The 27,839-nt window shown below is 45.0% G+C and overlaps 1 protein-coding gene across 1 annotated transcript in view; it reads left to right on the forward strand.

Moving 5' to 3' along the window:
* Positions 1-27,839, forward strand: part of DDX31 (DEAD-box helicase 31) — a 47,319-nt gene that overhangs the window by 13,733 nt on the left and 5,747 nt on the right. Inside the window, exons 15-19 of the mRNA XM_082775437.1 lie at positions 4,594-4,644; positions 6,703-6,842; positions 12,377-12,458; positions 18,499-18,610; positions 23,379-23,559. Coding sequence (XP_082631563.1) covers positions 4,594-4,644; positions 6,703-6,842; positions 12,377-12,458; positions 18,499-18,610; positions 23,379-23,559 — 566 coding nt within the window. The remainder of the gene's footprint in view (positions 1-4,593; positions 4,645-6,702; positions 6,843-12,376; positions 12,459-18,498; positions 18,611-23,378; positions 23,560-27,839) is intronic.

Below are 27,839 nucleotides of genomic sequence, written 5' to 3' on the forward strand. Positions count from 1 at the left end.
TCATTGCAATTGCTCCTGTGTCTTTTATTGGGATTCCACTTCCTGGGTGAGACAATTTGGAGGGGAGATGCAGCCTGTAGCAGGAAAAATACAACAGGGTAGGAAGAAAGAGGAGTTAAATAAAGAAATCCCAGTGGATGGGATTCCCCTCTTGAGACACCGGAGATGTGGCGTGATTTCCTGCCGTGCCACAGACTCTGTACGAGTGGATGTGGAATTGTGATGACAAGGCAAGTAGTCGCATCAGCTGAGCAGTGATAGTTGTGTGTTTGCTTCTGAACTGCTATAAGTGGGAGGTAACGTGAACTGGCCGTGCTCGCGGTGAGGAGAGTGGTGTAAGGCGATGCATTTATTGTAATCTGACTTCATTGCAGTCTGAGCTGTTTTGCATTTATTGCAAGGCAGGGATGCAAAGCCCGACAGTTACAGTTCCTGTGGCTCAGCTGGCGCATGGTTAGCATGTTAAGCGCAGTAAGTTGGATGTCGAAGTCCAAAATCTCTCTGTGCTTCAGCTCCCCGTCAGTAAAATGGGGATAGTAGCACTGCTCTACCTTACAGAGATGTTGGGAGGACAAATGCATTGAAAGCAGGAGGTGGCCTGTTACCACAGTAATGGGGACCATATGGACACCTTAATATAGAGATACACTTTGCACTAGTCCCACATTACAGGTGCCTCCCCAACGCAGATGTCCAAAGGGCAGCCAGGCACTGTGACCACCTCCTGCCTCCGAGGGCATTGCTTTTTTCTGACGCTTTTTTTGTATCATATCAGCAAAAACCTTCTGCGGTAAGATGGTTCCGTTCCCTTCGCTGCGAAACAGTGACTAGTGCCCACAAAATTTTGAAACCTGGCTCACAAAAGAGCAACACAAATAATGTTACCGTCCTTTCCTTGTCCCTTATGCCACGTTCTCCACCCATCTTTCTGCTCTAGTAAGCAATGGGACCTGCTGTTCCTTTTATTAATTTGCTCCATGTCATATGTATATTAGTATATTGTATAAAATATTTTTGCAGGCAAAATAAGCTGGCAGGCAAGAAAATAAAGAAGGGCTGTGTATCTCAGAGGGTCTCATCCAGATTTATTTCTCTCTCCTTCGCTGAAGTTCTTTGCGGCTTCCTTTGGGATGTGCCTTTTAAACAAGTTCATCTCTTCCAGGGAGAGAGGAAAGATCATTTGGAGATTGTTTGCTGTTTACTCAGTCACGCTAACTCATCTTGCCAGTTTTCTGGCGGCCCCAGCCAAGAGCTTTCGCCTCTGACAGCTTCTGTGCTCTCTCCTTCCTCCTCTGATTACGCAGCCCAATCTGTCACCCTGCCGACGGGGGTCTCTACCCTGCTGATGGCTTTCCACACTCGGCAGTAATGACTTTTGGCAGGCCGGGAAGGCGCGAGAGCTTCTTCCCCAGCTTGGAGAGCCGTTAGGCCCTCTCTGCCTGTTAGCTAAAGCACTTTGTGAGGTTCTTTGGTAAATAAATGAGTCATTTTAATCCAACTGACAGCCTGGCACCTGAGCAAGCTGCCTTCCATCTGTACTTCTAGGCCTCATGTAGGCAGCCAATTGTCAAGCTCAGGGCCTTCAAGACCTCACCATTGAGTGTCTTTCAAAAGCAACTTTAGCAATTTCCTTTGCCCTAATTAGATTGTGTGCGAGGCCCTTACAAAAGTTTAGTGGCTGTGTTGGCTCTCATGTTCTGCAGCAACATGCCTCGCTTTAGGCATGGTGTTTTTGCCCTCTGCTCCCTTGCACCCACCCCTCTGTGCCTCACCACCCCCTTCCAGGCCACGAGGACAGGATGGTGACACCAGTTTTTAGGAACAAAGATTTCAGTGTTTCCGCAAGCCCTCAGGTAGATCGGGCTGTGATACTGTGCCATTCTGTGACTTGCATTTGGGGTCAGGCCAGGAACGTGGTTAAGGCTTCAGATTATTGTTTGGTTGGCATTTGGGTTTTCTTTACAATTGCACTGCAGTGGTTTCTTTCTTCTTCCTCCTGTGAGATGGTCACTTAATCTTCGTTTTCCCCAATCCATTGACTAGAATTGGCAGTGAGCTGCGGAGGTGTCATATTCTTGATTTCCCTTTTATTGAGGAATGGTTGTGTAGGGTCACGTGTGGAAGGGGGAATGCTCTCTGGGGCAAAGGAAGAGAAGGGAGGGTAGTAAATTGGAAATCTGTTGGGCTTTCTGAAGGAGTGTTGGCAGCAGGTTAGTGCTTCTGCATAGGGAATAAATGTAGCGCGAGCAAAACTGGGTAATTGTTGCTTGAGCTGTGTTCTGTTTCCTGGCACGGTGACCCAAAAGTATTTTTCTAAAGATCTGAGAAGCAAGAAGCTCTTGGGCTCTGCCAGCAGAGGAAGGCAAATCAGCTCAAACTTTTTATCCTAATTCTACCTTGCTGCTGCCTACCAGGGTCTTTGAGGAAAAGGAGCTACAGGAGACGCAGGTGGACTGATACTGAGGAATCTTTGAGAGTTTGCAAAACACTCCAATTACCAGTAAATCCCAAGATACTTCTGAAAGAAAGCCAAGCTAAACCCCAAGAGAACAGCTGCTGATATATGTCAGTAACAGCTGAATGGAGTTGGTGGCATTGTGAAAGCAGAAGTGAATACAGGGCTGGCGATGGGAGAGCCTCCTCCTGAAATGTTGTCCCTGGCTTTTTGTTATGCTTTTGGTTAACCTTTCAACTTCCCTGCTTCCTTTGGCAAATGTACGTGTGAACAATGCTGTCTGTGGCGGTGGTTTCACAGCCAGAGGTATTAAGACAAGTTACCTCAGAAGAGGAGGGAAATAGTCCTGATGGGTGAGGGATGGTTCCTTCACTTCCCTCTGCTGGAGGTGCCTGCTCGGGACCGCAGGGACAGCTTAGCTACCTGCATATTTGGGGTAAACTGACCCTGCCCCAAGGCCAGAGCCCTCTGATCAGCCACAGCCCTGCCTAGACTGCTCGCTATGAGAAAGAGCACGGTGTAGGAAAAGACCAAAGACTTGTCAGCGTGGGAGCACATAACAGAACCAGCAAAAGCAGAATCAGGCGTCAGCACTGCTGTCTGATTGTGCTGTAGAGTTTATAATCTTGTTATCCTGGTAACTGCTGTACACATTCCCCGACTTCTCTAGATTTATTTTCTCCAACCTCCTTTAAATGGCTTTTTGTACATCTGTTCATCTGACTCTGGGAACAAGTCGATTCTTAATGAGCGTGCTGGAGCTAAAGTGTGTGTTATTTCAGAGTGGGCGCTGTGGAAAGTGTCTCCTCTTTTACTGCAGTTGGAGCCACAAAGCAACCTGGCTAGTGCTTATGAGAAGGCCTTTGCTGCCAAAACATCAGCTTCCTAGTCTTTTAACGTGTGTGGGAGTTGCATGAAAACACTTCAGTGGGTGGCTGACACATTTTTAGTACATTAAGCTCCTGCTTACGTTCTTAATATATTCTATTTTGCAACTAGCTAAAAGATACACGTGTTCCAAAACATTTCCTAACAGAGTTAAATCTGCACACCTGCTCTGTTATTGTGCGTGGTGAATGTAAAATCCAAGGAGTATGTGAGGACATTACTAATGAACAGAAAATCAAGAAGGGAGATCGAACCACGTTCGCACTCTCTCCATTTTGAACACTATTTAAACTCTTTTCTCTTTGAAAGGATATATATTTTTTGAGCTGCACTGGCTGTGGATAACTAAAGGGTCTCGCTCAAGTCCTGCAAGTTGATGCATTTTCTCACCAGCTGGCACATCAAATAACTTGCCTGAGAGTAGCTTCAGACTGTTTTCTTCAGGGCTGAGTTTTGTTTCTCCAAATCAAAGCCAGACTGGTGAAAATCTAAGGGATAGCTGAAGTCCCCTTCCCTCGAGCTGTCCTTCAGCTTCCTGCAGGTTCTACTAAATTGTTTGTTGGCCTTTTATCACAGGGCCAGGTGACCTGCAAGTCTTCTGCTCCTCAACTTCAGACCATCCCCTAGGAAACAACTAATCAGTAGTGGTTGGAGATGAGCGTGTCTTTGGGCATTCTACTCAAGGCCTAGGGTCCTTGGTCATTGCTTCGTGGCGGTTTTCCTCATGAGCAGCCTGGCTGTTCTTAGGCTCGCCGTAGAGAAAATTACGCTGAAAAGTAATGTTGCCTTGCAGGGGTTTTATTCTGCCTCTCTCATTGTTTGGGCAGTAGGTGCTACGAGCAGATCTGCTTTCAGCAGTGGTACAAACTGAAGAACTAAAGTATCACTGTGGTATCACTTAATGGTATCACTGCCGTGACGAAAGGTGACTCTCTCTGATATAATGCAAAGGGACTGGAGCAGACTGCCGTAATTCAACACCACTTTGCTGAAATTGATGTTTTTATATCCTCCAAGCTTTGGCCCGTAGCAGTGGAACACTTTCTATTGTATTAGCCTGTTAACAATCTCCCTTGCATTTTAAACCCCTACCCTTATTTTTGATCTCAGTCCATCTCTCCCCAAACCAGGCACATAAAAATCCTACTTGCGTAGCCAGTTGTCCCAGCATAATCACTACCCTAGGAGAGTTCTTAATTTGCTGATATCTGCAAAGCATTTTTACAGTAATTTCCTTATTAATTTTAAAGGATGTCGCAGCACGTGGGCTGGACCTGCCTCAAGTTACATGGATCGTGCAGGTAGGTTTGCTGTGTTTGTGTATGCGTACGTATGTATTAAGCTCAGCCTTGCTCAGATGAAAACCCCCTTCCAGTCCACATCCTCTTTCTGCCGTTTTGCTTGCCTTTGTGCTGGTGCCTACAGGTGTGAGAGACCTGCGTGATCCCGACGACAGGACCAGGAGTCAAGGCTGACAGTCTGTTTTCCTCCTCAATAACTTGAGTATTGTCAGCAGTGTAATAACGTTCTGCTGGCTGGGAGGAAACACCTCCTGCTTCCCCCCCACAGGAAGCTAAATTCTGTGAAGCACTGGCCGTTTCTTTTGCAGTTCTGTGTTTCTGATTTTCTGAGATTGGTGGGGAGGCAGTTCCACGAGGATTTTAAGTGCAGTCCTAATGTTAAACATTGAGTAGCCCAATCCTGCCTGTGTAATGACCTGAATGTTTCGGGTTAGGTTTTGCTGGGTTGGGACTGGGACTGGGTAGCTGTAAGCATTCAGCTTTCAGTAGAACTGCATAGTTCAGATTTTTCCCTTTAAAACAAAAACAACCACCACCACCAAACAAACAAACAAAAAACCACGAACACTGCATTGCTGCTGACAGAAATGCTCTCTTTGGGGAGGGAAAAAAAACTAAGGGAGATGGATTGAACCTTAAAAATAGCAGCTTGTCATTTCAAATAGGAAGCTGGGGGCACGAAGCAGATTTCATTTGTGTAAAAGATTTATAATTAAAAGAAAGGTTAGTTGAATTCAGCAAAACTGATCTAGAGATTCTCCTCTATCAAGTGACACCTGGGTAGAAAGAACAGTGCACAAAGCCTCAACAAAACAGCCTTTTAATTTCTACCTCATCCCTTCAGGTAACAAATTTTATTTTAATTTTGTGTTGTGTTTTTTTTTTTAAAGACGAAAGATTTTGTAGCAGCTAGCTAGTCAGAGAAGGCTGGGGAAGTGAAGTCTTTAATTCCCAGCTCTGTATATTAATATAATTTACCAAAGATACAGTTGCCAGTGTTAGAACGCAGTGCAAATTACCTCAAGCCCTGGGAGATTTCTGTGTGTCCAGAAGGCGAAATCTCAGCTGTCCTGAGAGCTGTGTCCAAGAGCAAGGACCTGCAGGGAGCAATTAGATTGCTCACAGCATCTTACTCACACCTCTAGCCAGTAGAAACTTTGCCAGAGGGCACAGGTATAAACACTAGAGTGGGCTTTGGTTGTTGGTTTTTTTCCAGTTAAACTGCTGAGGGCTCATTTCTAAGCAGTATCTCTGTGCATGTTCATTTTTTCCAGGAAAGAGGGATAGGGGGAGAATAGGGGAAGGCTAAAGGGAGGGAAATAGGTCACCCTTTATCAGATCTTGCAAGTGGCTGGGCATTTTTGATCCCCAGAGAAGTAAACGAGGGGCACCGCTATTTGGGGTGGGACGGAGCTTTAAGCAACGTTTCAATAGCACCTCGCAGTTATGGGTGGAAAGACAACTGCTGCCTGAAGGACGTACTCCCTCATCTCTTTCAGGTTTCCTCTACCCAGTAATGTATCCAGTAACCTCTGATTTGGTTTAATTCAAACAAAGCAATTTAGCCCAACTCCACGTTTAAATTTGTCATGTTTTATTTCATGGCTTTTCTCCCAGAAGCAGGCAGCTTCTTGCTTCGGATGTATGGGCATTGCTGAGGGTTGTTTGGTTTGAGGTTTTTGTGTGTTTTTTTTTCTTTTTCTTTTTTTTTTTTTTTTTTGAGGGAAGCAAACAGGTTCCTGACGTGCCTGTATAGAAATAAAATGTAAAAGGCAAAGAGAGACACTGAGATGGGGAAAACTGTCCTATTATCTGAAAGTTGGCCAATGTGTCACATTCACATGTCAAAAAACTGCTGTGGCTGAGGGGGTTGAGTGATGGTTACAGGGATGAGTCCGATGGGCTCTTCCTAAACAGACTGATTCCGAGGCAAGTACAGCGTGTGGGTTTTGCCCAGATCCCCTTTGTTTCAGGTGAGCGGGCTGAGCGTCTCGTTTATAATTAACACGCCGTGTTCTGTTAATTCCTCCTTTCCCTTCTCGTGTTCCCTTTTTGAAGTATAACGCTCCGGCTTCACCTGCGGAATACATCCACCGGATCGGGAGGACGGCTCGGATTGGCTGTCACGGGAACAGCCTGCTTGTCCTGGCGCCTTCGGAGGCAGAATATGTCAGCTTGCTGGCTTCTCACAAGATTAAGTGAGTCAGAAACGCGAACAAAAGTTTCAGCTCATCCTTGCTAATTAACCTTCCGTGGCACTTTCAGCGGGACTGTAGCTCGCGCAGGTTTTAATAAGAATTTATTAATTCTTGTGATCCCGGACCAGCCCCAGACTAGCAAAAGGAGAGGAAGGGGAAAGCGTGCGAAAAATCATCAGCCTGACAGATTGTGTGCAGGCGAGTGTGTGCGGCGAGGGGCAGAGAGGAGATGGTAGTCGGAGATCCTTTGCACCCGGTTGTTATCTCCGTGGCCCTGGGTTCAAGCCGTGGCTATGCGGAGATCACAAGTCAAATGAGCCTGTCAAATGCTAACTGGCCATCTGCCTGCATAGCACCATATTGTCAGAGATTGTGCTTTCGCTTCAGGAGAGATCCGGCGGAGAAATAGCTAGGGAGCTGTGGGTCATAGCTGGCAGGTAATTGGCCCAGATAGGTTGTGTAAGTGGCTTGTGACAGAAATAGGAGAGGCTTTTGCGAGTGGTGAGGGCTCAGTGTGGTCCTGGAAGGCAAAGAGGGCAGTGGATTCAGCAGACCAGAACTGGGGTACGTTTCCTGGCTAGCTGAGAAAGCTGCTCTTACACCGGCTGTAGCTAGGGCAGGGGAATAGGCAGCAAGGAGCCAGGCTGGTGAAGGGCCAGCCCAAAGTGCAGTCAGCTCTGCTCGCACAGTTGTCCCTTTGTGGGGGGGAAAAAACCCTCAGATTTGCTATTCAGGAGCACTCTCAGGTCCCAAGCCTCCTCGGCAGTCAGCTGGAGATACGTGACTCCCCTTGCTCCCTGCTTTGCTGTCTCTTGGCTTTTCAGAACAGCAGCCGAGCGGAGTCCTTTTAGTGTTGTGCTGGTGTTGATGGAGCCCTGTAAACTCGTGCACAAATTAGTTCCCTTTTATTTCTCGTGTTTATGTCGGGTGGAGCTGCTTGGAGCTGTATTTGGTTTTGCATCCTTGAAACAAACAAATGTTGGCAGTAAATACAGGCTTATTCTAGGCTGTGAGCCATTTAGTGGTCTAACAAAGAGCCATCCATCATCCCAGGTAACTATCTATTAAGCAGACACCAGCAAGACATGGAGGGCTAAGCTGACAGGGTTTTTTTTCATGTAACAAACAGCACTGACATTTAAAGGTGAAATCCCACATAATTGTGAATTTTTAGTTCCAACTAGAAAGTTTTATTTTTCTATTTTACAGCATTTGGGGAAGGCTTGGAGAAAGGAGAGGGAAATTTCCCTCCTTTTTTTTTTTTTTCCCAATTTTAAATGTTAACGCTTTTATCCAATTTTGTTGTTTTTTTTTTAACAAGTTTAAGGAGCGGTGTCAGTCACCCACGCTGGTAATTATATCTGCTAAGGAGACCTGTTGTTGAGCAGCCGCTGTTCGTCAGGCATCTGGAGAAGACTGTGCTCAGTGTGCGGAGGGAGGTTTATGTGGATATTTTTCCTCTACTTCTCAAATCACTACAGCCAAACAACTCTGGGGACTGTCTTTTCTTGTTTGTTTGGTTTCTATTCTTCATAAAACGCGCTGCCCTGGAGAGAAGGGACTTCCCAAAAAAGGAGTGTAATTCCCCTCCTTTGACCCCTGGCTTCAGATGGGAGGAAATGAGTGGCTAATTGGCATGGGTGGGCGATTCGGCCTGGTTGCAGTCATGTGTCCTCTGCTCTTCCTACATGGTGTGAGAAGGGGGCAGCGGAACAGGAGAGAGAGCTGATGAATTACAGAGAAGATGCGGGAAGGCAGCTTGAAGCTAAAGGCAGCAAGTGCCATCAGCACAAATTGCCGTTACCCTTCATAAACAGAGCATTACGCTGATAATCCTGACAATTTAATTCAGTGCGGTGGTGAAAGACAGCATGTGTCGGACGCTCTCCGATCCTCTTAAGCACTGATAATTTTTGTTTCTTTATCCTAAGGCTGTGTAGCTTTTGATTGGGACTGCACGAGTTACTGGACTTTGCATTTTGTTTTAATTCTTCGCTTCAATTTGAAGTCTGTTGTTTCTTACTGGGGATGAGTGTGTTGTGAATTGTTCTTTAATTTTTTTTTTTCTTTAAATGAAATTCCTGCTGGGTTTATTGAAATGTAAATACTTCATAAAATATGTATTTCTAAGAAGACAAAGCATGAGACAGGTCCTCGCCGTCTTTGGTTGGTGTAAATGAGTAGTTCCAGTGCCGCACTGATTTGTGGTGGGTGAGGATCAGACCCAGAGTTTTTTCTTAAACCCCTCCACCCACCCCAGCATGCTTGGGAGTAAGTCCAGAAATGTTGAGGGTTGGAAGTAATGAGAGCAGACGTGGCTTTGTTCCTGGATGAAAATCCACTTCGGAATTAGGGATGACTGCCTTTGAAATTGGAAATCGCTCGCAATTAATTTTCACCGGTACCTGAAGCCTCTCCTTGGCTTCCACTGTGGAAAAGCAGCATTAACCTTTGCCAAAGCGATCTCACTTTGGCTCTGCTGAGATCAGCAATCCCCGATGGGTCTCGAGAAAGCTGCGTGCCTCTCTGTAACTTTCTTTTCAATCTTTGTGTGGCTTGAAGTTGTGGCTCCTCTACCCAACTGTAACCGCATACGTACATGCACACTGATGTTCAGTGTGCATTTCCCCCCCCCCCCTTTTTTTAAAGGTTAGACTCCAAAATGTTCTGTCTCACCTCTAAGCATAACTAACGGATTTTCCTTCAAAGGCAGAAAGCGAGGAGCAGTAGAAAGTCAGCGAGATTTACTTTTTTTTTTTCCTCCTTTTGCTTATGTCTCTTTCAGTTCCTTCAACTGCAATCTAGCAGCGCCTGCCTCGACAGCTATCAGATAATTTCTTTATCTCCTAACGGCGGCCTAACTAATTTATAAAGGCAAACCCATCACCGTGAAGGCACGAGTCATTTCTCTCCCCTCGCCGCGCCGTGCTCTTCTCTCCCCCCCTGCCTTCGCCCGCTCCCCTCGCCTGATGCTCCCCGCTGCGAACCAGGTTCACGGCTCTGTTCGGCTGCGAGCTGGCGGCGCGCCAGGAGCGGGGAGGATCGGCGAGGGGGTGACACATCAGACAAATCAATGTCAGGGGGTTGACGTTTTCATTCAGCGCCGTGTCAGGGCAGCCTTTTGGGGAGGGGGGAAGGGGAGGGACGCTTCTTCGCTCGCTTAAGCGGTTGCCGTTTATGTTTTAATTTGCTGTTATACTTTTCACAAACAGAAAGACCCTCGGTTGTCTTTTTCTGCTCCGTTTCCCTTTCTCCCCCATCGCTCCCCCGCCTTTCTCGGCAGCCTCAGTGGAGGAATCTGCTCTGTTGAGTCCCAGCTGCACAAGGATGGGGCTTCTCTCCCTCGTAGGGTATCTCTTGGCCACGCCAGCCTTTACCTTCCAGGCTGTGTGATCGCTTCTCTGGACCATCTCTTCCTTTCCTTGTGTTGTGACGAACTGGCTGAGGTTGAAAATGCAGATTGCAGGAAGAAAAGGTATTCGTTGCTTAAACTGGGAGGGGACAGGGAACAGGCCAGGATCACAGTATCCTGTAATGAAGAGTGTGGTAAAGAATCACCTGTTCCTCCTGGACAGGGGTTTTGTGATCCCTGAGTGAAGAGGAAGGGGAGATCCTTGTTACAATCTCTTCCTACACTTCACAGAAAATCATCAGTGCCTCCTTTCAGAAGCCACGTACACCTGTCTGACCGTATGAGAGCTGGTAGGCCCCCAAGATTTACCTCTTCCTTAAACTGTTGTAAACCCAAATGAACGCCTCGGTTTCCATGCATTATTTATAATTGATTCTGGTATAAAAAGGCAAAGCATCTCTTTTCTAGAGATGACCTTTGCCCGTTGCTGAAATGCAGCAACTTGAAAATTTGGACTCACAAACTTCAGCTTTTATTCTCTGAGTAATTCCCTTGGAAATGGGACCCAGTTTGGATGCAGCTGTAATATTAATTGCCTGAAGCTGCACAGCTGTTCCTGTGCTGTGTCACCTGGCGTGTGTGTGCCCCACAAGGCAGTGTTAAAGAGGACAAAGAATACCTAGTCTCGTGTAAAAGCATCTCTAAATGGGACCACTCACATGCTTTAAAATGAATCAGGTTCTTAAGTGCTAGTGGTATCTGGGCCATAGCAGTACCCAGCAGCGTTCTGCAAGCTGGACTGGAGAATAAATCATCTGGTTGAATCTACAGGAAGAATGTGAGTCGACAGAATGAAAATAAATGCCCAGTGTGAAACCTGGCTAGGACAGCTGACTGAGTCGCCTGAGTTTAAAAAATAAATAAATAAATAAAATGTGTCGGGTCCCTAATGGGCAGGGCTTTGGCTTTGTACTTTAGAGGAGAAAGAAGGTGAGTTCTCAGAATGGGGAAGGAAATCAAACCACTTATTTGGCATCAGAGGTGGCTTTTGAAGCCATAAATGAGTGGGAGAGCATGTCTGTCAGGTACTGTGTTTCTGAGCCCTCACCCAGGCAATGTAGCAAGAGGTTGGGATGATGTAAAATGTTGTGGGAGAGAGGTGTGTGAGACTTGGCTTCATAGGAAAAGTTCCCTGGGATCCTGTTGTTTCTCTCTGAGTCAGTGTGAGAGGAAGGAGCTGTGTCTTTACACAGCTTTAGTTCTAGGTCTTCAGCTTTGTGAGCATGGCCACTAACGTGGGTGGAAAATATGGTGTGTAAACGTCAAAACACTGTGTTCCTTTGGATGAGGGTTGAGCAATGTCTCTGATCTTTAAGAGAATCCAGCAGCTAAATCAGGGGAGATGAGATGTAGGAGAAGCAGAAAAGTAAACTTGTTCTGGCAGAGCTGAGAACACAGCAAAGTGAGAGCAGCACATCTTTCTAGCCTGTATGCGCAGGTCTCAAGTCAGGCTCTTTCTCACACTTGCACAAGCAACAAAATGCATCTGCTCCCTGCCCATGGCATCTCATGGACAATGAAATGGGTGACATCCTTTGGGTTCAAAGTGGAGGTTACACCTTATTGTGATAAAGTAAACCTACATGAAACATTACTGTTACAAGCTGCTTGAACTCTATACTGAGAGTCTTTTACTGGAAAACCAGTAAAAGAAAACTAAATGTTTAATGTTTGTCTTGATGCTTTTCAATGAGAGGAAAGAAAAATTAGGGAAACAGAAATATAATTAAAGGCCTGGAGTATTTTGGTGGTTAGTTATGCTGGTTGAGAACCAAGGAGCCTTTCAGTGGACTGTTTTTATTTGCCACCCTTGGCTATTTTGAAGCCCTGTTGGTACCAAATTGTGTGTTGGTGCCTAATAGTGGTGACAAGATAGTTGGTAAAATGTTGTCTCTGTTCCAGTGAAAGCAGCAGTTCAGCTGGGGCTGAGATTTTGTATTGATAACATTTTTGGAGTTGCTGGGGGAGTCGCTAAGACCTCATGTATTTCAGGGATAAACGCTTAAGTTGAACATATAAATCTCAGTCTTCTTGCAATCCATTATCAGCCTGAAGTTTGTTACATGCTATGTTTTAAAAAGTAGAAGAAATTATTGACTTTTTTTTTTCTTTGTTGCTTCAGTGTCTCAGAGATAAAGATGGAGAAGGTATTATCCAGCCTGATGAAAGACGATCGCTTCAAGTTGCCCAGACCAAGAAGCAAGGTGAGTTATTCTGCTGATTTGGAATTGCTGCAATTTTCATTTACCAGTTAAGCATCATAAATATTCCTCCCTTAGCTTCCATCTTTATGGTATGATGGTTGGTCTGTCCATCGTGTCAGGCAATGCAAATAATCATAGAACCGCCTTAGATCACAGTTGCCCAATATTTAAACTGCTGCCCCCCAAAACCAGTTCCTTCTAACTCTTCAGCAAATATTTTTAGTAGACAGCAAAGGTTTCTAGCTGCAAAAGTTCTTTATTTTTTTCCCGGTGTTTCTGTTCTCCTTGGGTTTTCTGTATTAAAATACTGTTGGAGATTACAAATAACACAAAACTTTTTGAAGAAATGAGCAAAATGTATTTGGTGTTGTGCTCTGTAGGCTTTTTAATTATTATCTGTATTTACTTGGAGCCTGAAACAAAGCTCTCTGTGATGACAGTCACCTTTTCATTGACTTTGGCAAATTTTGGGTCTGCCATCAGTTTGCTAATTCACAGAATTCAGTCATTTGCAGGTGACATCTTTGGTGTTTCTGCATTCTGGCAAATTACATCTTCCATGAACCCTCGCTCTGAATGGAAGTCAAGAGCGCGTCAAGCATGATGCAGCATGTTTTGTTTTTTTTTTTGGTTGGTCGTTTTTTTTTGGTTGGTTGTTGTTATGTCTGCTTGTTCTTTGTTTTAACATGTATGAGCCTGCAACCTGCCCAGTACCTTCTCAGATGACTGTTAAGTACTGCGGTGGTTTATGTAAAGATGCTTTTAAAGACGTTCAGTTTTCCTGCATGCTTCACAGAAAGCTGCATCTGTAGCTCATGTGATGTACAGCTGTATATAAAGGTCGTAATTTTTCACTGAAATCAGCCTGTAATGTTTATATTTTAAATGTTTGGAACTTGTTTAGAGTACAGCCTCTTAGTTTTTTTAGCAAGTATGTAAAAGCGCAGTTATGCTGTTTTAATGAAGAAGTTATTTAAAATAGCTTTTTTTGTGAATAAATACTTTCCTTTTCTCTTGAATGTACTTATAGGCAGGTAACTGAGTTTACTTTGGAGAGTTTTTCAACAATTAAATCTGTGAAGTTACTGCACTTTAGGTTTGTTACTAACATGGGACAGAACGTTACCTGTTCCAGTCTCAAGGACAAGTGTAATTTCACAGGAAGTGAGCAAAATAGAGAAGATGGTTTGGTATTTTTATTTTTCTTCTTCTTCTCTGGAAATTGACAGTTTGGTTTTTGAAAGTGGCAGGACAAACTGCATGCTGAATGTTGTTGAATGTCAGAGCTCAATACTTGAGGAGGTACAAAATGATTGATCCATTTCCAAAATTCTCACCTAAACGTCTCAGTGCCTTTGTATCCTTGCCTTTGGATCAGCAATATAAAGCTAGCAAACCTGTTACCAGGACTGATCAGGTTGGTATTTCTGCCACGCTTTCAAATCGTAGAATACTCTACATTTAAATGTAGAATGTTTTGATATAAATACTCGTATTCTGCCTTTCTTGCTTTACTCAAAACAACAACAAAAACCCACAGACAAACAAAAAACAACCCGGATTTGAAAAGTAGCTATGTTACTCTCTTTTTTTTTGCTGGGTAGTGCTGCCTAGGCATGCCCTGCCATGCCAGCTGCTGTACATGAGCACCAGTACAGAAGGAGCTGGTTCCTTTCACTTGCAGTCAAAGGTGGGATTGAACTCCTGTATTCCCTCTGCCTTCAAAGTGAATGGAATTTTGCTGTTGACTTCACTGGAGCTGAGGTACATCCACTCAGTCTGTAGGATAGTCTGAATCTGCTGCAGGGACTTAGAAATACAAAATTACCTATTTTTATGTGACTTAGAATCTTAAAGAATTGAGACTAAGAAATAGAGTTTCTCTTTCTGGAAAATAATAATCTCTATAATGGGGATGAAATTACCATAGGCCTGTCAATATCAAATAGATATCTTCAGGAATTACTTGAAAAATAATTAAATGCAATCAAGAATTCATTTAATTTGTTAGATTTGTATTTTATTGCCATCAGAGGCTCTATAAGTGGTCTGTAATGCTTCCTGAGATGCTGCAGGGACGTGTTGATGAGTTTTAAGGGAGGTTAATCTCTCTTAAATTCCCTAAGTTTGCTGTAAAGCCAGTAGAATAAGCTGGGAATGCAACGGACACTGCATAGGACAGAGAGTGATTGAGGACTTGTTGTTACGAGGAGCTGAGCCTGATCCATTTGTGATGTTGCCGTTCGAGAGCGAGTTAGCTTTGCTTATCAGCTCTTGGTGCGTTGAGTCATGTATATATTATGGTGGTGCACACAGGAACCTCATTATAATGCTCTTCGGTTCTCATTGCCTCAACTGAAGTCCATTATAAGCACCCCGTTGGAACATGCATTTTTTGGGCTTCTGTGTGCAGCCAGGGAGCAAGCTGAAGTGCCTGTAAAATGTATATTTTATATTTAGGTGTATAAAATATATATGTGGCTATGTCTGGGTGTGTGAATGTTCACCTGCCTACAAAGAGAATAAATTTGATCTTTCAACTTTTATGGAGGGGGGCAGGGGGACTTGGCAAGTTCTAGAGAAGGTGTGTGGAGGTTAGTAAAAAGTTGTTATTAAAACAAAATCCTTCATTTTGTTTTGAAGTATAATGGAAGCAGGAGATGTTACAGCCTGTGCTTTTGGCTTTTTTTTTTTTTCTCCTGCTTTAGGAGAGAACTCCTCTACCTCAGTCTAGCTTTATTCTGTCTCTATCCTTTCTCCCATTAACATACTCTCTTAATGAAATCAGAGACTTTCAGTACTTACCCCAGCCTCTCAAACCTAAAAGCTGCAGTCTTTATAATTCCATGTTTCTTTCTTCTGAACGAGGGAGGTATGTTTTCTCCTAGTGAGGCTGGTGGGAGGTCCCCTGGTGTCTTGAACCAGTGAAGTCACGTTGCAACCAGGCCTGTCTCTTCTTCTAGGTTATTGGTACTGTTATTGATTACAGATGATACTAGTGGTTAGGGATCTGCCAGAATTGGCTCTTATTTTAAGCAAATACAGGGTAGAAAAAGCTCTTCTATCCCACTACTTCTCCATAATGGTAGTAATGCTTATTACCTAACAGATACAACGTTCATCTGTGTGGAGAGTAGATCAAGCAAGCCTCTGGAGTAGGCTTTTATCTTCTGGGCCTTAGAAAAATGTGGAAGGGTCTCAAATTAATTGTCCTGTTCATCTGAACCAGGATGCGAGCAGGATTAAAGCTGGCTTGTGTGAGTAAAGCACGCAGGATGGCTTCCAGTACACTTCCAGTAGCACTCTTGTATTTGATCTGCCCAGATACTTGCATGGTGTGCTGGTTTTGTTTTCGCAGTTTGGCTCTGAGTCAGTTTTAAATTTATTTTTTTATTTTATTTTATTATTTTTTAAAGATGAACCTCCCTGGAAGGCAGGAATCAAACACAGATTTTTATTTTTTTTTTTCATGCCCATTAGGGGGCAATTTTAAAATGAGATCTGTCTCAAGAGGCTGAAGGGGATAAAAGACAAGGTGGAGATGGGAGGAGGGGAGAAGCTGTTTTCTGAGTACATTATGTTCCCTGCCATTTGCTTTTTTCATTTATTTCTCTCGGACTGACCTCACACTTTGGAAATTATGCACCTAGTTTTTTATCCCTCATTTTTGTCTTACTTTTTTTTTTTTTTCCCCCAGCACCAGGAAGAAGAGATGCCTCATTTTGAAACCTAAAGGGGGGAATAAGAAAAGTCCTTTGTAATATATTGCCATATTATCACTAAATCCCCTGACAGTTGTGACACAGAAGCAAGTCACCTGTCACTTAAGCTTGAGGTCTCTTTAATTTTCTCCTGGAATTCGCACCAGGCTGTCTTTAATTTGAGGCCTTTATTGGAATTCTGAAACCTTTCTGCCTCCCCGGTGCTCAGATCTATTCTGAGTGCTGTTACAGAATGTATACAATAACCAACAGAGGGATTCAGAGGGGGCTGAAGCACTGTTTATTTAACACTCTGGAGGGATTTTCGTGCTTATTCGGTCCTGGCTACCCGGCTTTCAATATCGCTTTGACAACCGTTATGCCCTTCTCATTAATTTTAAACAGTTAAAACACAGGAAAAAGAGAAAAAGTTTTCATTATTAAAGTGCTTTACTTTTTAATAACAGAGGATTCTGTCCGCCAGGGGAAAGGGCAAACCTCACTAATTTCACATTCATATTAAAAAACGCTGGGAAGGTGACACTTTGTGCTGCCAGGAGGCTTAACAAAAGAAAAGTGATGGGGACTAGGAGGAGCGGGCGGGGTGGGAGAAAGTTTTATGTTTCACGTCAATGGAAACTTGTTAGTCGCAGCGCCGAGTGTCCACTTCAGGGAGGCAGCACCACTTGTAGTTTATTAAACCTTTACAGAGGCCCCTCGACTGGAGCCTGTCTCAGCTGATTAATAGGCGCACATGAAGTCAAACTCAGAGACAGCTCTGGAACGGGTGTGCTGTCAGTCTCTGGAGCGCGCCGGGAGATGGATAGCAGAGCCCGGCAATCTGGGAGATGCCCCGGGTAGCCTTAAAACACCAACGTTGGCTTTACTGGAGGTGCAGCCAGACAGTCCAGGCAGCGGGTGAGCAGGACCTCACGTCCCCACGTGCGTTTGCTTCGCTGAAGGATTACGCAGAGGGCTCCTGAGTTGCAAAGAGGGCGCTGTGCAGGGACTGGGCCTGCATTTGGGGTCGTGCTGGCGGTGGATTTGCTGTTAGGATGCAGAGGGGCAGATCTGGATCAGCAGAACATTTTGGGGGGGGTGTCAGCAGCATCGCCTGGCTTCCCCACTCACTGGGGTTCCCAGTGTCAACATGATGTGGCTCCCCTGGACAGCAACAGGGCAGAGGGGATGCTTGAAGGCTGAGGGAGGGAGGGTTGTGCAGCATTAGCATGCAAATCTCCCGGGGAGGAACAACGGGACTGTTGTGGTGGCACAGGCCTAGTTACAGGGTAGTGGGAGGTGGATGTTTGTTTTCAGTCAGCCCTGGGCAGGAAGGCGAGGGGCTGACCAGTAACAAATTGCTGCCTTGGATCTGGCACTGGTTCATGTCTGAATGGCTTTTGAGCTCTGTGGTCCTTTCTTGGGGGAGTTGCATATCCATGGATGCTTGGCTTTGCACTTTGCTATCAACTTGCCATCAGATCTCTCGTTCTCTTGTCCACATTTCCTCTATCTGCCTTGGTACTTTAGAGAGGCAGCCTCTTTTCTCCTCCCAGTAACAGCTTGCTCCCAGTAACATTTGCCTTCCATTTCCTGCACTGGATCCTACAGTCTGAGCATGGAAAAGCTTTTGCACATGCAAAACTGCTTTTTCAGCTCAAGGAAATTTCTTCTGTCGTGTCTTTGGTGCATGGGCCTTGTCTTACTCTGGCGGAGCCACTGGCAGTTACGGTTATCTGTGATGTACTGACAGGGAGCAAACTTTGTGTAGACACCAGTACTGAGAGGTTCATTTCAGTTGGCTCTGTTCACAGGTGCTGAATTTTTGGCCCATTCTCTGGGGTGTGGAGATCTCCTGCAGATCTTCTGCCCCACAAATGCCAAGAAGAGGCCAGGCGCTATGGGGAACTGCGCAGGGGAACCTACAACATCAGCCTGACTCCTGATAAAGAACCTGGGCCCAGCAGAGTCCGTGTAGAGCCTGGGGAGAGTAATTCCAAATAACCGCAGTGGAAATAAGCACTGGTATCTGGCCTGTTGAATCTGAGGAGGAGGAGAAAAAAAAAAAAAAAGTGAGGGGAAAAAGCTACGTGATAGATGTTAGAAAACACAAAATTAAAACTGATTTGCTCTCCTCACCATGGAGTGCTTACTGGCTGCTTTGACTTTAACGTCTTTATCTATAATTTTTTTTTTCTCTAGTAATATTGAGAGGATTACCTTTGTTGGCCCCTGGGTGGTTACTGTGTGATTTTACTGTTATTAAATCTATTGTAAACTGCTTCATTATTCCTGACTCAAATTCTCTCTTTCCTCTAATCCTCCCACCGCCCTTGTAGAAATCCTGCGGTACGGACCCTCAGGAAGTCCGGGAGCGGGCCACGGTCTTGCAGACAAAATTTGAAAATTATGTTCACTCCAGTGAGGTGACCGTCCGGTGGGCAAAAAAAGGTCAGTGCGTTTCTTTTCAGCTTATTCCAGAAGGGCTCATTTATAATCTGTTTTCTTCAGGGGAAGGGCTTCAGGGAAAATGCCTGGAAGAAACATTTTGGGTACATCAGGCTCCGTAGGGGGGTTGAGATGGGCCCAGAAGGCTTTGTGATGATATTAAATGTTAATTTCTTGCATCCCCATATTAAGTGCAAATGAGGTTTAATCTCGACTTTCAGTAGGATTCACATCCAAGGACTCTGACCCAATCACAAGAGCAAATAGATGGCGTGTTACTCTGGGAGGGTTATGGGTGACCTGCCTAACCACGTCCTGGTGCAACACCCACCGGCTGCTTTCAGTTCATGCCAGGGATGAATTTGAAGCCTGTGAGGCAGGACGTCCTGGGAGCAGCTCTTAACAGGCCAGGCTCTTAGGCTGGAGGTTGTTGTGTGGGATGGGAGAAAAATGAGAGAGCGCACAACTACTCAAAATGGAAGGCAGGAAGAAAAAAAAAAAAACAGGATGGATTTAATAATAATTGTACCCAGGAACAAATCTGGGACTGTGTCCCTGTCCTTGCCAGGCAGGACACGCCGCCATTGTCACTGAGCAGTCAAAAAGCTTTTCCCTTCTGCTTCTCAGTTGGAAAAAGCCAGAAAGGTGGATTTGAGGAAAAGATGGAGAACTTGACAGGGATGTGGTAGGAAAATAAACACTAAGCAGTCTCCTGAGAGGAACCTAGGTGATGCTGCAGTGTAGGCACCCCTCTGCAAAGTGTGATTCTGCTGTCCAGTGGGGCTGATCTGGGCGTGCCTCTACCTGAATAGCTGTTGTAAATCTAGTGCTGGAAGTCAGGCCCCAAAGATCCTTGACAATTAGTTGGAATTGGTTCATTAAATAGTGAGACAAGTCCACAACAAGCAAACTCTTCACGCAAGAGGCTGAACCACTCTTGCTCAGAACATACACAACTAGAGCCTTTCCTTTTTTCCAAGTTTCCACTAGTCATGTGTCTCTTGTCCTGATTGTTCTCTTTTTCACCTCTTTTGTGACTTTGATCTGTCTCAAATCCTGCTGTCGTATATTGTGTACGTGTCACTGCACTGTTTCTTACCACCACCACCCCACAAAGGTTGCAGTGTTGATTGGAGTTTTGAAATACTTTTCTCCTACAATGAAAGTGTTAGAGACTTGCCACTTAAGCAGCTTGCTTGCACCCATTTTCAGGTGCGTTGTGCTACTTGACTGGTGTATTACTTTTACTAGGTGCTCTTGTAAGTCCATGATCTTAAAACACCTTCCTAATATGGTCAAATCCTTGCTCCTGCATGGATGACCTTCCTGATACTCCACTGCGATTCCTCATCCCCATGCGAACTTCTAACCTGAAATGACTGTGACGGGGAGGAGGAACAACTGAATGGCTTGGGTCACACTCAGAAAACCTCAGTGGTCTCTTTATGCAGCTCACTGTACGCGAGCTCCATACACACTTGTTGCTGACTTCAGCACCAATAACTTTTTTAGCTGCAAACAAGAAGTACAGAACATTTGTCAGGAAATTTGCCACTTTGTGCATCCCATTTATCTTGTACAGGAGTACTCCACCTCTTTCTCCTATTCCACTATCTACATATGCAAATTTTCCACTGCTGAGTGGCTTCCATAAACCCCCTCTTCCTCCCCTCTGCGCCAGGCATCATGAATAATTAACATGGCAGCTGGCTTTTGCTTTCATGGCAGACAATCAATTGGAAACCGTGCCAGCGATGCATTTGTTTCTCTCTCTTTTTCTCTTTTTCCCCATTTTCTGACCTAGTCAATGTTAATAAGCAATGTTTTGATTGCAGCCCGCTTTGAGAAGGCGAGTGGCTCTCTGCCCACTCATCCCTTCTGCCTCTCGGCCCTGTATTTTTCAAACTCCAATCAAATAGTTCAGGGAAGGTGCTGCCCTTCAAACTTGATTGACTGACCAGTGGTGAGAGAGTGTGGGAGGAGGAGGAGGGCTGTGGCTGAGCCCTGCTGCCTGAAGGACAAATCTCACGAAGAGGGGAGCCCCTTTTGGGAAACAGAGGCCCTCGCAGCTGAAGGTTTGCGTACGAGGACTCTTGTTTTGGAGCTGCAGTGACACGCGGAGCTCAGGCAGGTGTCTTCTGATCCTTCGTGCCATTGTGGTTACAGAAACCCTGTGTTTGTCCTCTGCGTTTCACTACCTTATGGCCAGTAGTTGAGCAATTTGCCTCACCCCTAGTGTGGAAAGGGACAGCAGAGTTACAGGAGCCCACTGCTGCAGCAGGATGCTTGTGTTGGGGGGCGTTTCGGTGCATTCTTCTTGCCATTCCCCCAAGCTCTGAACGCTGGCAGAAAGCCCCCAGCAGCTTATATGGCCGTGCGTCTGGGGCTGTGTTGGGGGACCTGCACTGAGAGCTGGCTGCCAGCGTGGAGAACAGGTTATGGCACCTGTCTCATACCTCAGTACCCTTTTGTCCCCCCCAAATCAACATATCTAACCCTCATCAGATGCATCTCTTTGTTTTTTGTTTTTCTTTTTTTCCTTTGTTTTTCCACAATTCCCCTAGAAAAGTGGGGCTGCATGTGGGCAGTGGATCGCTCTGAATCCACTCTTAGATCAGTGCAGATTTGAATCTCCCCAGGACAGCGTGGATTAGATTCGTGTTGGTGTGCAAAAGCTGGAACAGCTCAAGCAGCTTCCCTTGTGGCTTTAAGGTGATGTCCCTTCATGTGAACTTTGGCCCAACCAGCACTGTTACCAGTCTTTTTGAGTTGTTTTCTTAAAGCTCTATGTCTTTGATCACAAAATTATAGAGGACGGCAACTTCAATTTTTATTTTTAAAAAAAGAACTTTTAATATCTGGCCACTCTAATTGCACATAAAAGCTGGAAAACATGGCGCTGGCAGCACTGAAAGGTCTAAAGACCTGAGAGTAAGGATTTAAAAAAAAAAAAAGAATGCCACCCCAAAGGTCTTAATTTAGATTTCCTGAGTGCTGTGATGAACGTCAGCAGCTCTGAGCTCCTCAGAGTTGAGACAGTTACAGGAGCTGAGGTTTCGACCTGCTGGTACAGCAGGGCTGTTAGCTCAGTTTTGGAATAGTCTCTTGCAGCTCTCCCTGGTTTTGCGAGCTCTGACTCAGGCCTGGATCTGGCAGCTTTCTGTCAGGACTTTGGGAAGGGGGCCCTCTGACGCTTTGATTCTCTAACTCTGATCTGGGGAGTTAGTTCCAGCAGCCTTTGCTATCTGAAGAACCGTGGGAGGTGAGCTCAGCCTTCATAATAACAGGATCTTTAGTATCAAACATTTCAAATGCTGCAAGAAAGACAGCTATATTAGCTCCGATGGGACCAGATTTGGAGCGAGAGCAGGTTCATATTGTTCCTTTTGAAGAGTTACACCTTTTCATAGCAGGTGAATTTGACCAATAACTTTATGCAAAAAAAACAGGCAACAGGAGGAGGTTGCTGAGTGCATTTGAGCTGGTTTATAAGCCCTCAGAGGGATGGCCTTCGGCTGAGACAGTGAGACTAGGTGTTTGGAATTTAGCATTCTCTTTTTGGGAAAACACAGGTCTCTTGATGTTCAGATGCCTCTAAAAGAGTAACGTTGTGAAATTGGGAAGAAGGTGCAAAAAACTCAATCTTTTCTTCTCATCGATTGGGAAAAGGAGTTCGCTTTACTCAGTAAACAGAGCTTTGATGGATTCCCTGGGTCCTTCCAGGAGCTGATCTGCTAAAATGACATTTTTATTACTGTTCATAAACTCCAATCTCCTGCTGCTGCCAAGAGATTAGACATAAGCTGTGGGCAAACTTGCTGGTCCGGTGGCTCAACAGGCAAGGGCAGGAGAGGTTAGAGTTTAGAGCTTGCTGCTGCCAGGAGCTGAGAGGGAGAGAGAGATGAAGGTGGTGGTTGGAGTGAGGGCTGGGGGGGCACGGGAGGTTTAGCGAGCAGAGGAGCAGTCGGGGGATTGAAGGGAGGCATTTTCTGAGCTGTCAGGTTTCCTTGCTGAGAGTCCCCCCCTATTCCCTGTAGCAGGGAGGACAACCTGGGTGTAGTTAACGTGACGGGTGCGTGGAGGAGCAGTGGTAGCGTTCGTATTAGTGGATGATTGTCTTTAGAGCAATGAGCCCTGAGGGAAGGGCATTACAGGAATATAAAGATGTGAAAGGAAATTTGCACGCTATTCTATTATTTTTCCCTTCTGAGAAGGTGAGCTCTGTTCTCAGTGTGATGATGAGTCAGGAAATCCATCTGGCTCTCAGATATTTATAAGGGACTATCTAGTAACTGGTGAAAAATGCATGGACTACTGGGATTGTAATATCAGAGGAGCCTTCCTATGCCACTTCCATGCTTCTATTTCCTTCTCTTCACCCCTGTATCCTGCTATTCCCTCTCTCCCCTTTTTTGCTGCCATTTGATGTCAGCAACTCTTCTCGTGAGATGTGCTGCAAGCATCACCCTTTCTGGCAGAAGGGGCATCCTTACAAGAGGCAGACCTAAAGCAACTTCATGTAGCATTGTTTCAGTTCCTAACCCTTCTCCACCACCTTTCTTCTCCTTACGGACTTGTACCAGTACAGTGTACAACCTTCACAGGTTTTTAACATGCCAACCTTATCCACCAGCTGCTGACCAGAAGGTGTCCCAGAGGACAAGACCGATGTCCTTTCAGCTGGAACAGCTGAATCTTTAAGTGTATATATATAAAGATGCAGTAGCAAACAGAATTCACTTTTGTTTCTTTTTTTTTTTTTTTTTCCCAGCACTGCAGTCTTTCGTTTGTGCCTATGCTGCCTATCCCAGAAACCTCAAGCATATCTTCCACATCAAATCTATCCACCTGGGTCATATGGCCAAGAGCTTTGGCCTGAGGGACGCCCCCCAGAACCTGACTGCTCTTCCAAGCACTGGCTCAAAGAAGAAAACCAAACTGAGACCAAAAAGGTAGGCCAGCTTGACATTCTCAAGCCAAGGGATGCCACGTGTCAATCCGTGGTACGCTTTGCTCCCCAGTGTTCTTGTAGTTGCTCCGTGTGATTGTTCCTGAGAGCCTAAATCATGTTGAGTAAGGCTTAGTTCGCATTGTGCTCTGAGCTGTTGTTTAATTCTTCCTTTTTTTTCCTGAACGGCTTTAGAGAGCCTAAAAATTACATTTATTAAACCAACTTGGTTGAAGATTTGAGTGGGAATTCAGTTTAAAAAAAAAAAAAAAAAGGAAGAAAAAGAAGAAACAAGCAGCTCACTTTGTAGTTTGACTTCTGATAAGATGCTCTGTTTTTGAAGTAAGCTGTTAAGCGTGGAGAAGCACCTACATACACTAGCCTGGGTTTTACTGCACCTTTACCAATTTCTGTGTACTTGAAACACACCAGTTCCTACAAGCAGAAACAGCCTAATTCTTATTTATTTGTACTTCAGAGCTACCTTGAAGGATATAAAAGGGCACAGGCAGTGTTCCAGAGTGAAGCATGAGACTTCCTCTATATTGGAGTGGTTCTCTGTCTTGCACAGGTCTTGGTTGCTGTAGAGTTTCAACAGCAGACTTGTGGCCAAGCACTTCCACAGTAGAAGCTGCCAGGTTTTTCCATTCCCAATTGCACAGACCTACACAGCACTGTGATCCCTGTCTCAGGAACAACTGCAGCAGCAACTCTTCACCCTCAACCCCGCTGAGGGGAAAAAGGCTCTCAGATAGGGCTGTGTGCGTAATTGCTTGCTGTTGGTTTATGGCATGGGGCGATAAAAGCATCAAGAAAATAGAAGAGAAATGAATATTTTCACTCCTCAAATTTGAATTTGACCATCCTACCTATTCCTACCTATTATGAACGAGGTACCGTGGCTGTTATTTTATCTCACAATGTAGTTTCTTCCTTCCCTCCGGGCCTTGACAAATACCAGTTCTTCTCCCCTCTTTCTTACATCTGTTCCAGTCTCCTGGGTGCTCCTTTCCTGCATCAGGAAACTGAAATTCCCTGACAAATCTGGAGGAGTAGAGCTCCAAATGCTCTCCTCTGCTTGAAATGGAGCTGAAGATGCTCAGTACCTCTGATCCTAGGTGCTTGGAGTTGCTTCCACCAGACAGATAGTCCTCCCTTTTGAGATTATATCTTCTATAGCACAACGGCAGACTACAAACTTCTGGCTTGCCTGTAAAATCACTGCAATAATTCAAAGAAGGAAAGATCTTTCTTCTGTTCTGGTAGCAGTTGTGATTCTTTCCATGTAATTGTTGCCGCAAACTCCATTAGCAAATGTTAACCATGCAATTAAAGCACTAATCCACGTAATTGTTCCAGGCTGGTGACATCTCTTGCACATGTATGTATTTGGGGAGGGGAAAAAAAAATAGGCAAGGGGAAGGGGCTTTAAAATAAGAAGTTGGAGACAGCATTGTCCTGCTCTGCGAAGCCACCAGGGACAGAGCACTGATCTGCCTCCTGCTTCAGCTGACCCTCACCAGCAGATGGGCAACAGGATGGGAATGCCCCTGTGAGCGGGGGATTTAACGGAGCTTTATTTCAGGAAGAATAGCCTGATTAGCCGATAAAGAGCATGTAAGATGGTATGGGGTGAGCTTTGATGTCTTGCTGGCCCAGCAGGGTGTCAAGCTATGACTGACAGTAGCGTGTCACAGGATTACTTGGCCTGCAACAATGCCTCTCTCTGTTCCTATGATGTTGCTACTCTGTTAGAGCTACTTTTTCCCTTGTTATGCACCTCTTTTAGACAGCGTTCCTCCTCCCCAAGTCTTCATCCTATTATAGTACCGACAAGCTCAAGATACAGTAGGGCGTTTATGCACAGGACGCGTGGGGTTGGGGGATGTGGAGGTGTTAGAACAAATGGCCAGAGAGCGATTTCAAAGCTCATTTGCACGTGGATCACAGAGTCGCAGCTCAGGGAAAGTGGGCAGACTTTGCACAGGTTTGTCACGGCTCAAGCTCCAGGTTTCAAATCCGAGAGCATCTGGAAAGTTAAGACCCAGCAGAAATAGCCAAAGTTGTGTTCTGTGACAATTGTTCCTGCCTGTGACACTTGTTTCTAATTTATTTCATCTGCGTGTGCTTAAAAAAAAAAAAAAGAGAGAGAGGATATAGTAGTATTCATGTGCTAGCTTAGAGAAAAGTGAATATAGATTCAAATTCAGTATCTGCTAGCATAAATTCAAGATAGTGCTGTTAATTTACAGAGAATTGCTCGTGATTTCACAATGACGAGGCAGAGAGCAGAATTTAGCTTGCTACTAAAAGACAAATGGCCTTTAATTGTAAAATGTGAGGCTTGAAATGATAGGAGCAAAGTCACAGAGCAATCTTTTTAATTATATTTCTCACGTGATACCATGAGTGTTGGTTGTCGTATTACACATTGTCTCCAAACATCTGATACTTGTTTTTAATCAGGCTGCTCACTAAAGCCTCATCTCTCAGCACCTGCCCAGAGAATAAAGAGCAGGCCATCCAGGTTGAAAGCAGGGGTAAAGGTGATCATTAAATGTTTCCTTAAGAGGACAAAGAAAACTTTTCATTTCTTTTGAAGTCTCCTTTTGCGCTTAGTGCTTCCTCAGAGAGCCTGCCTGGGGAAGGTGAGGCAGGAAGATGTAGCAGCCAGGTGCGTGGTGACGAGCCCTGAGACGTGGACGCAGCCCTCTCCTGAATGCACACGTAAAACTTTCACGGATTTTTTAAACCTCTTTGTGCAAACCAACTGCCCCCCCAGCTGTAGCAGTTACTGCAAAACCCGATCAGAAGATGGCAAAATCCTCTGCTCATGACTTTCTTGAAAGTTGAAATGCCATATTTATATAACAGGGGCACATCAACCAGATCCTGGATATTAAATTACACTACGTTAGCTTAGTAAGTGCCTGGGCTCATGCTTTTACAGCCGGGTAGATGTAAGGAAGCTGATCCCACTTCCACTGAGGGATTAACTGTCTTTGGGTTGCTGCAGAGAAGCAGCATGCCCAGGAAGTCGCTGGCACGCCAGACAGACATTTCTTTTGACTCTTTCACAATGCAGACGCCAAAAACCTATTGCTGTTCCACCCAGCCTCCCCGTGCTACTCAGCCTTTCGCACTGTGGATCAGCAGGGTTTTATGGGATTCTGTGGGGTGCTAATGGTCTGGTTTTTCCTTATTGATCTCTCTGGAAGGCTGGTGTGTGTCCCTGAAGGGTTTCACCGTAATGGGGAGTCACAACTTAATTTTCCTTGTTTGTGAACTCATGCTGTTACAAAGGAGAGAAATCCTGAAGTTCAGTGGATCCTGTGGAACTCATTGCTGCAGGATGTCTCTGAAGCCAGGAAGGCTCAGAAAGATGGCGTTTACGTAGGGGTATCAAATATAGTCCTTGCTGCTACAGCATGTGCAAAAAATAGGAATAAAAATTAAGGTGAAAAGCCCCTCAGCCTTCAGAGGTGAAGTCAAACTTTAACTGATACAGGATCAAGGTAAGGTGTACAGGGTGCTTCTGTTTGAGGGGCTTGATTTACATCATTATTAACCCGGCATTGCTCTGAATATGAATATTATTATGCCTTTAAGGCTTTGGCTGCAAGATTATTGTACTGTTGCATTCTTCAGCATTAGTAATCAGACGGGTCGCTGAGAAATTTACCTTGTAAACCAGGCTCATCCTCTGTGTGGCTGGGTCAGCAGCCTGCTTTGGGTGAAAGCAAGTAGCCCTTCACTTTGTCCCCCTAGCCCACATGCCTGATGACATTTCTGAACTTCCTGGCGTTGACAATCTCGAAAAGACTGATGCTTCTGCTGACAGGGCTCGTGAACCAAGGCTGCAGCTGGGTCTCCCTGCACAGCAATTGTCTAATCATTAGAAGTAGTTTGCCTGCCAGTTTTTGCGTGCTGTTTACAGCTTTCCTAATATCACTTAATTAGTCAAAATACAGTTTTGGAATTCTGCCCAATAGGAATTTCACTTGGTTTTGGGCAGCCTGCTCTGGAAAGCCAGGCTGGAGCTCAGGTAAGAGCATGGATTCCTGCACTGGAATGCAAACAGACCAGAAATTAGAGAAAGAAGTAAGGCTGCTCCGAAAGGAGAGCTTGTCCTCACTCGGCATGAAGGCAGTTCAAGGACACTGCTGAGTCCTGCTTAACACATCCCAATGTTACAGAAAGTCCTCTTATGAAGTTAAAGTTTTATAGTTGTAAAATCCACATCATTGTTATCTGCACACAGCAATGCCCTTTGTTACTGTTCTA

The sequence above is a fragment of the Aythya marila genome, assembly GCF_965140915.1.
Source record: "Aythya marila genome assembly, chromosome: 19".
NCBI classification, from domain to species: domain Eukaryota; kingdom Metazoa; phylum Chordata; class Aves; order Anseriformes; family Anatidae; genus Aythya; species Aythya marila.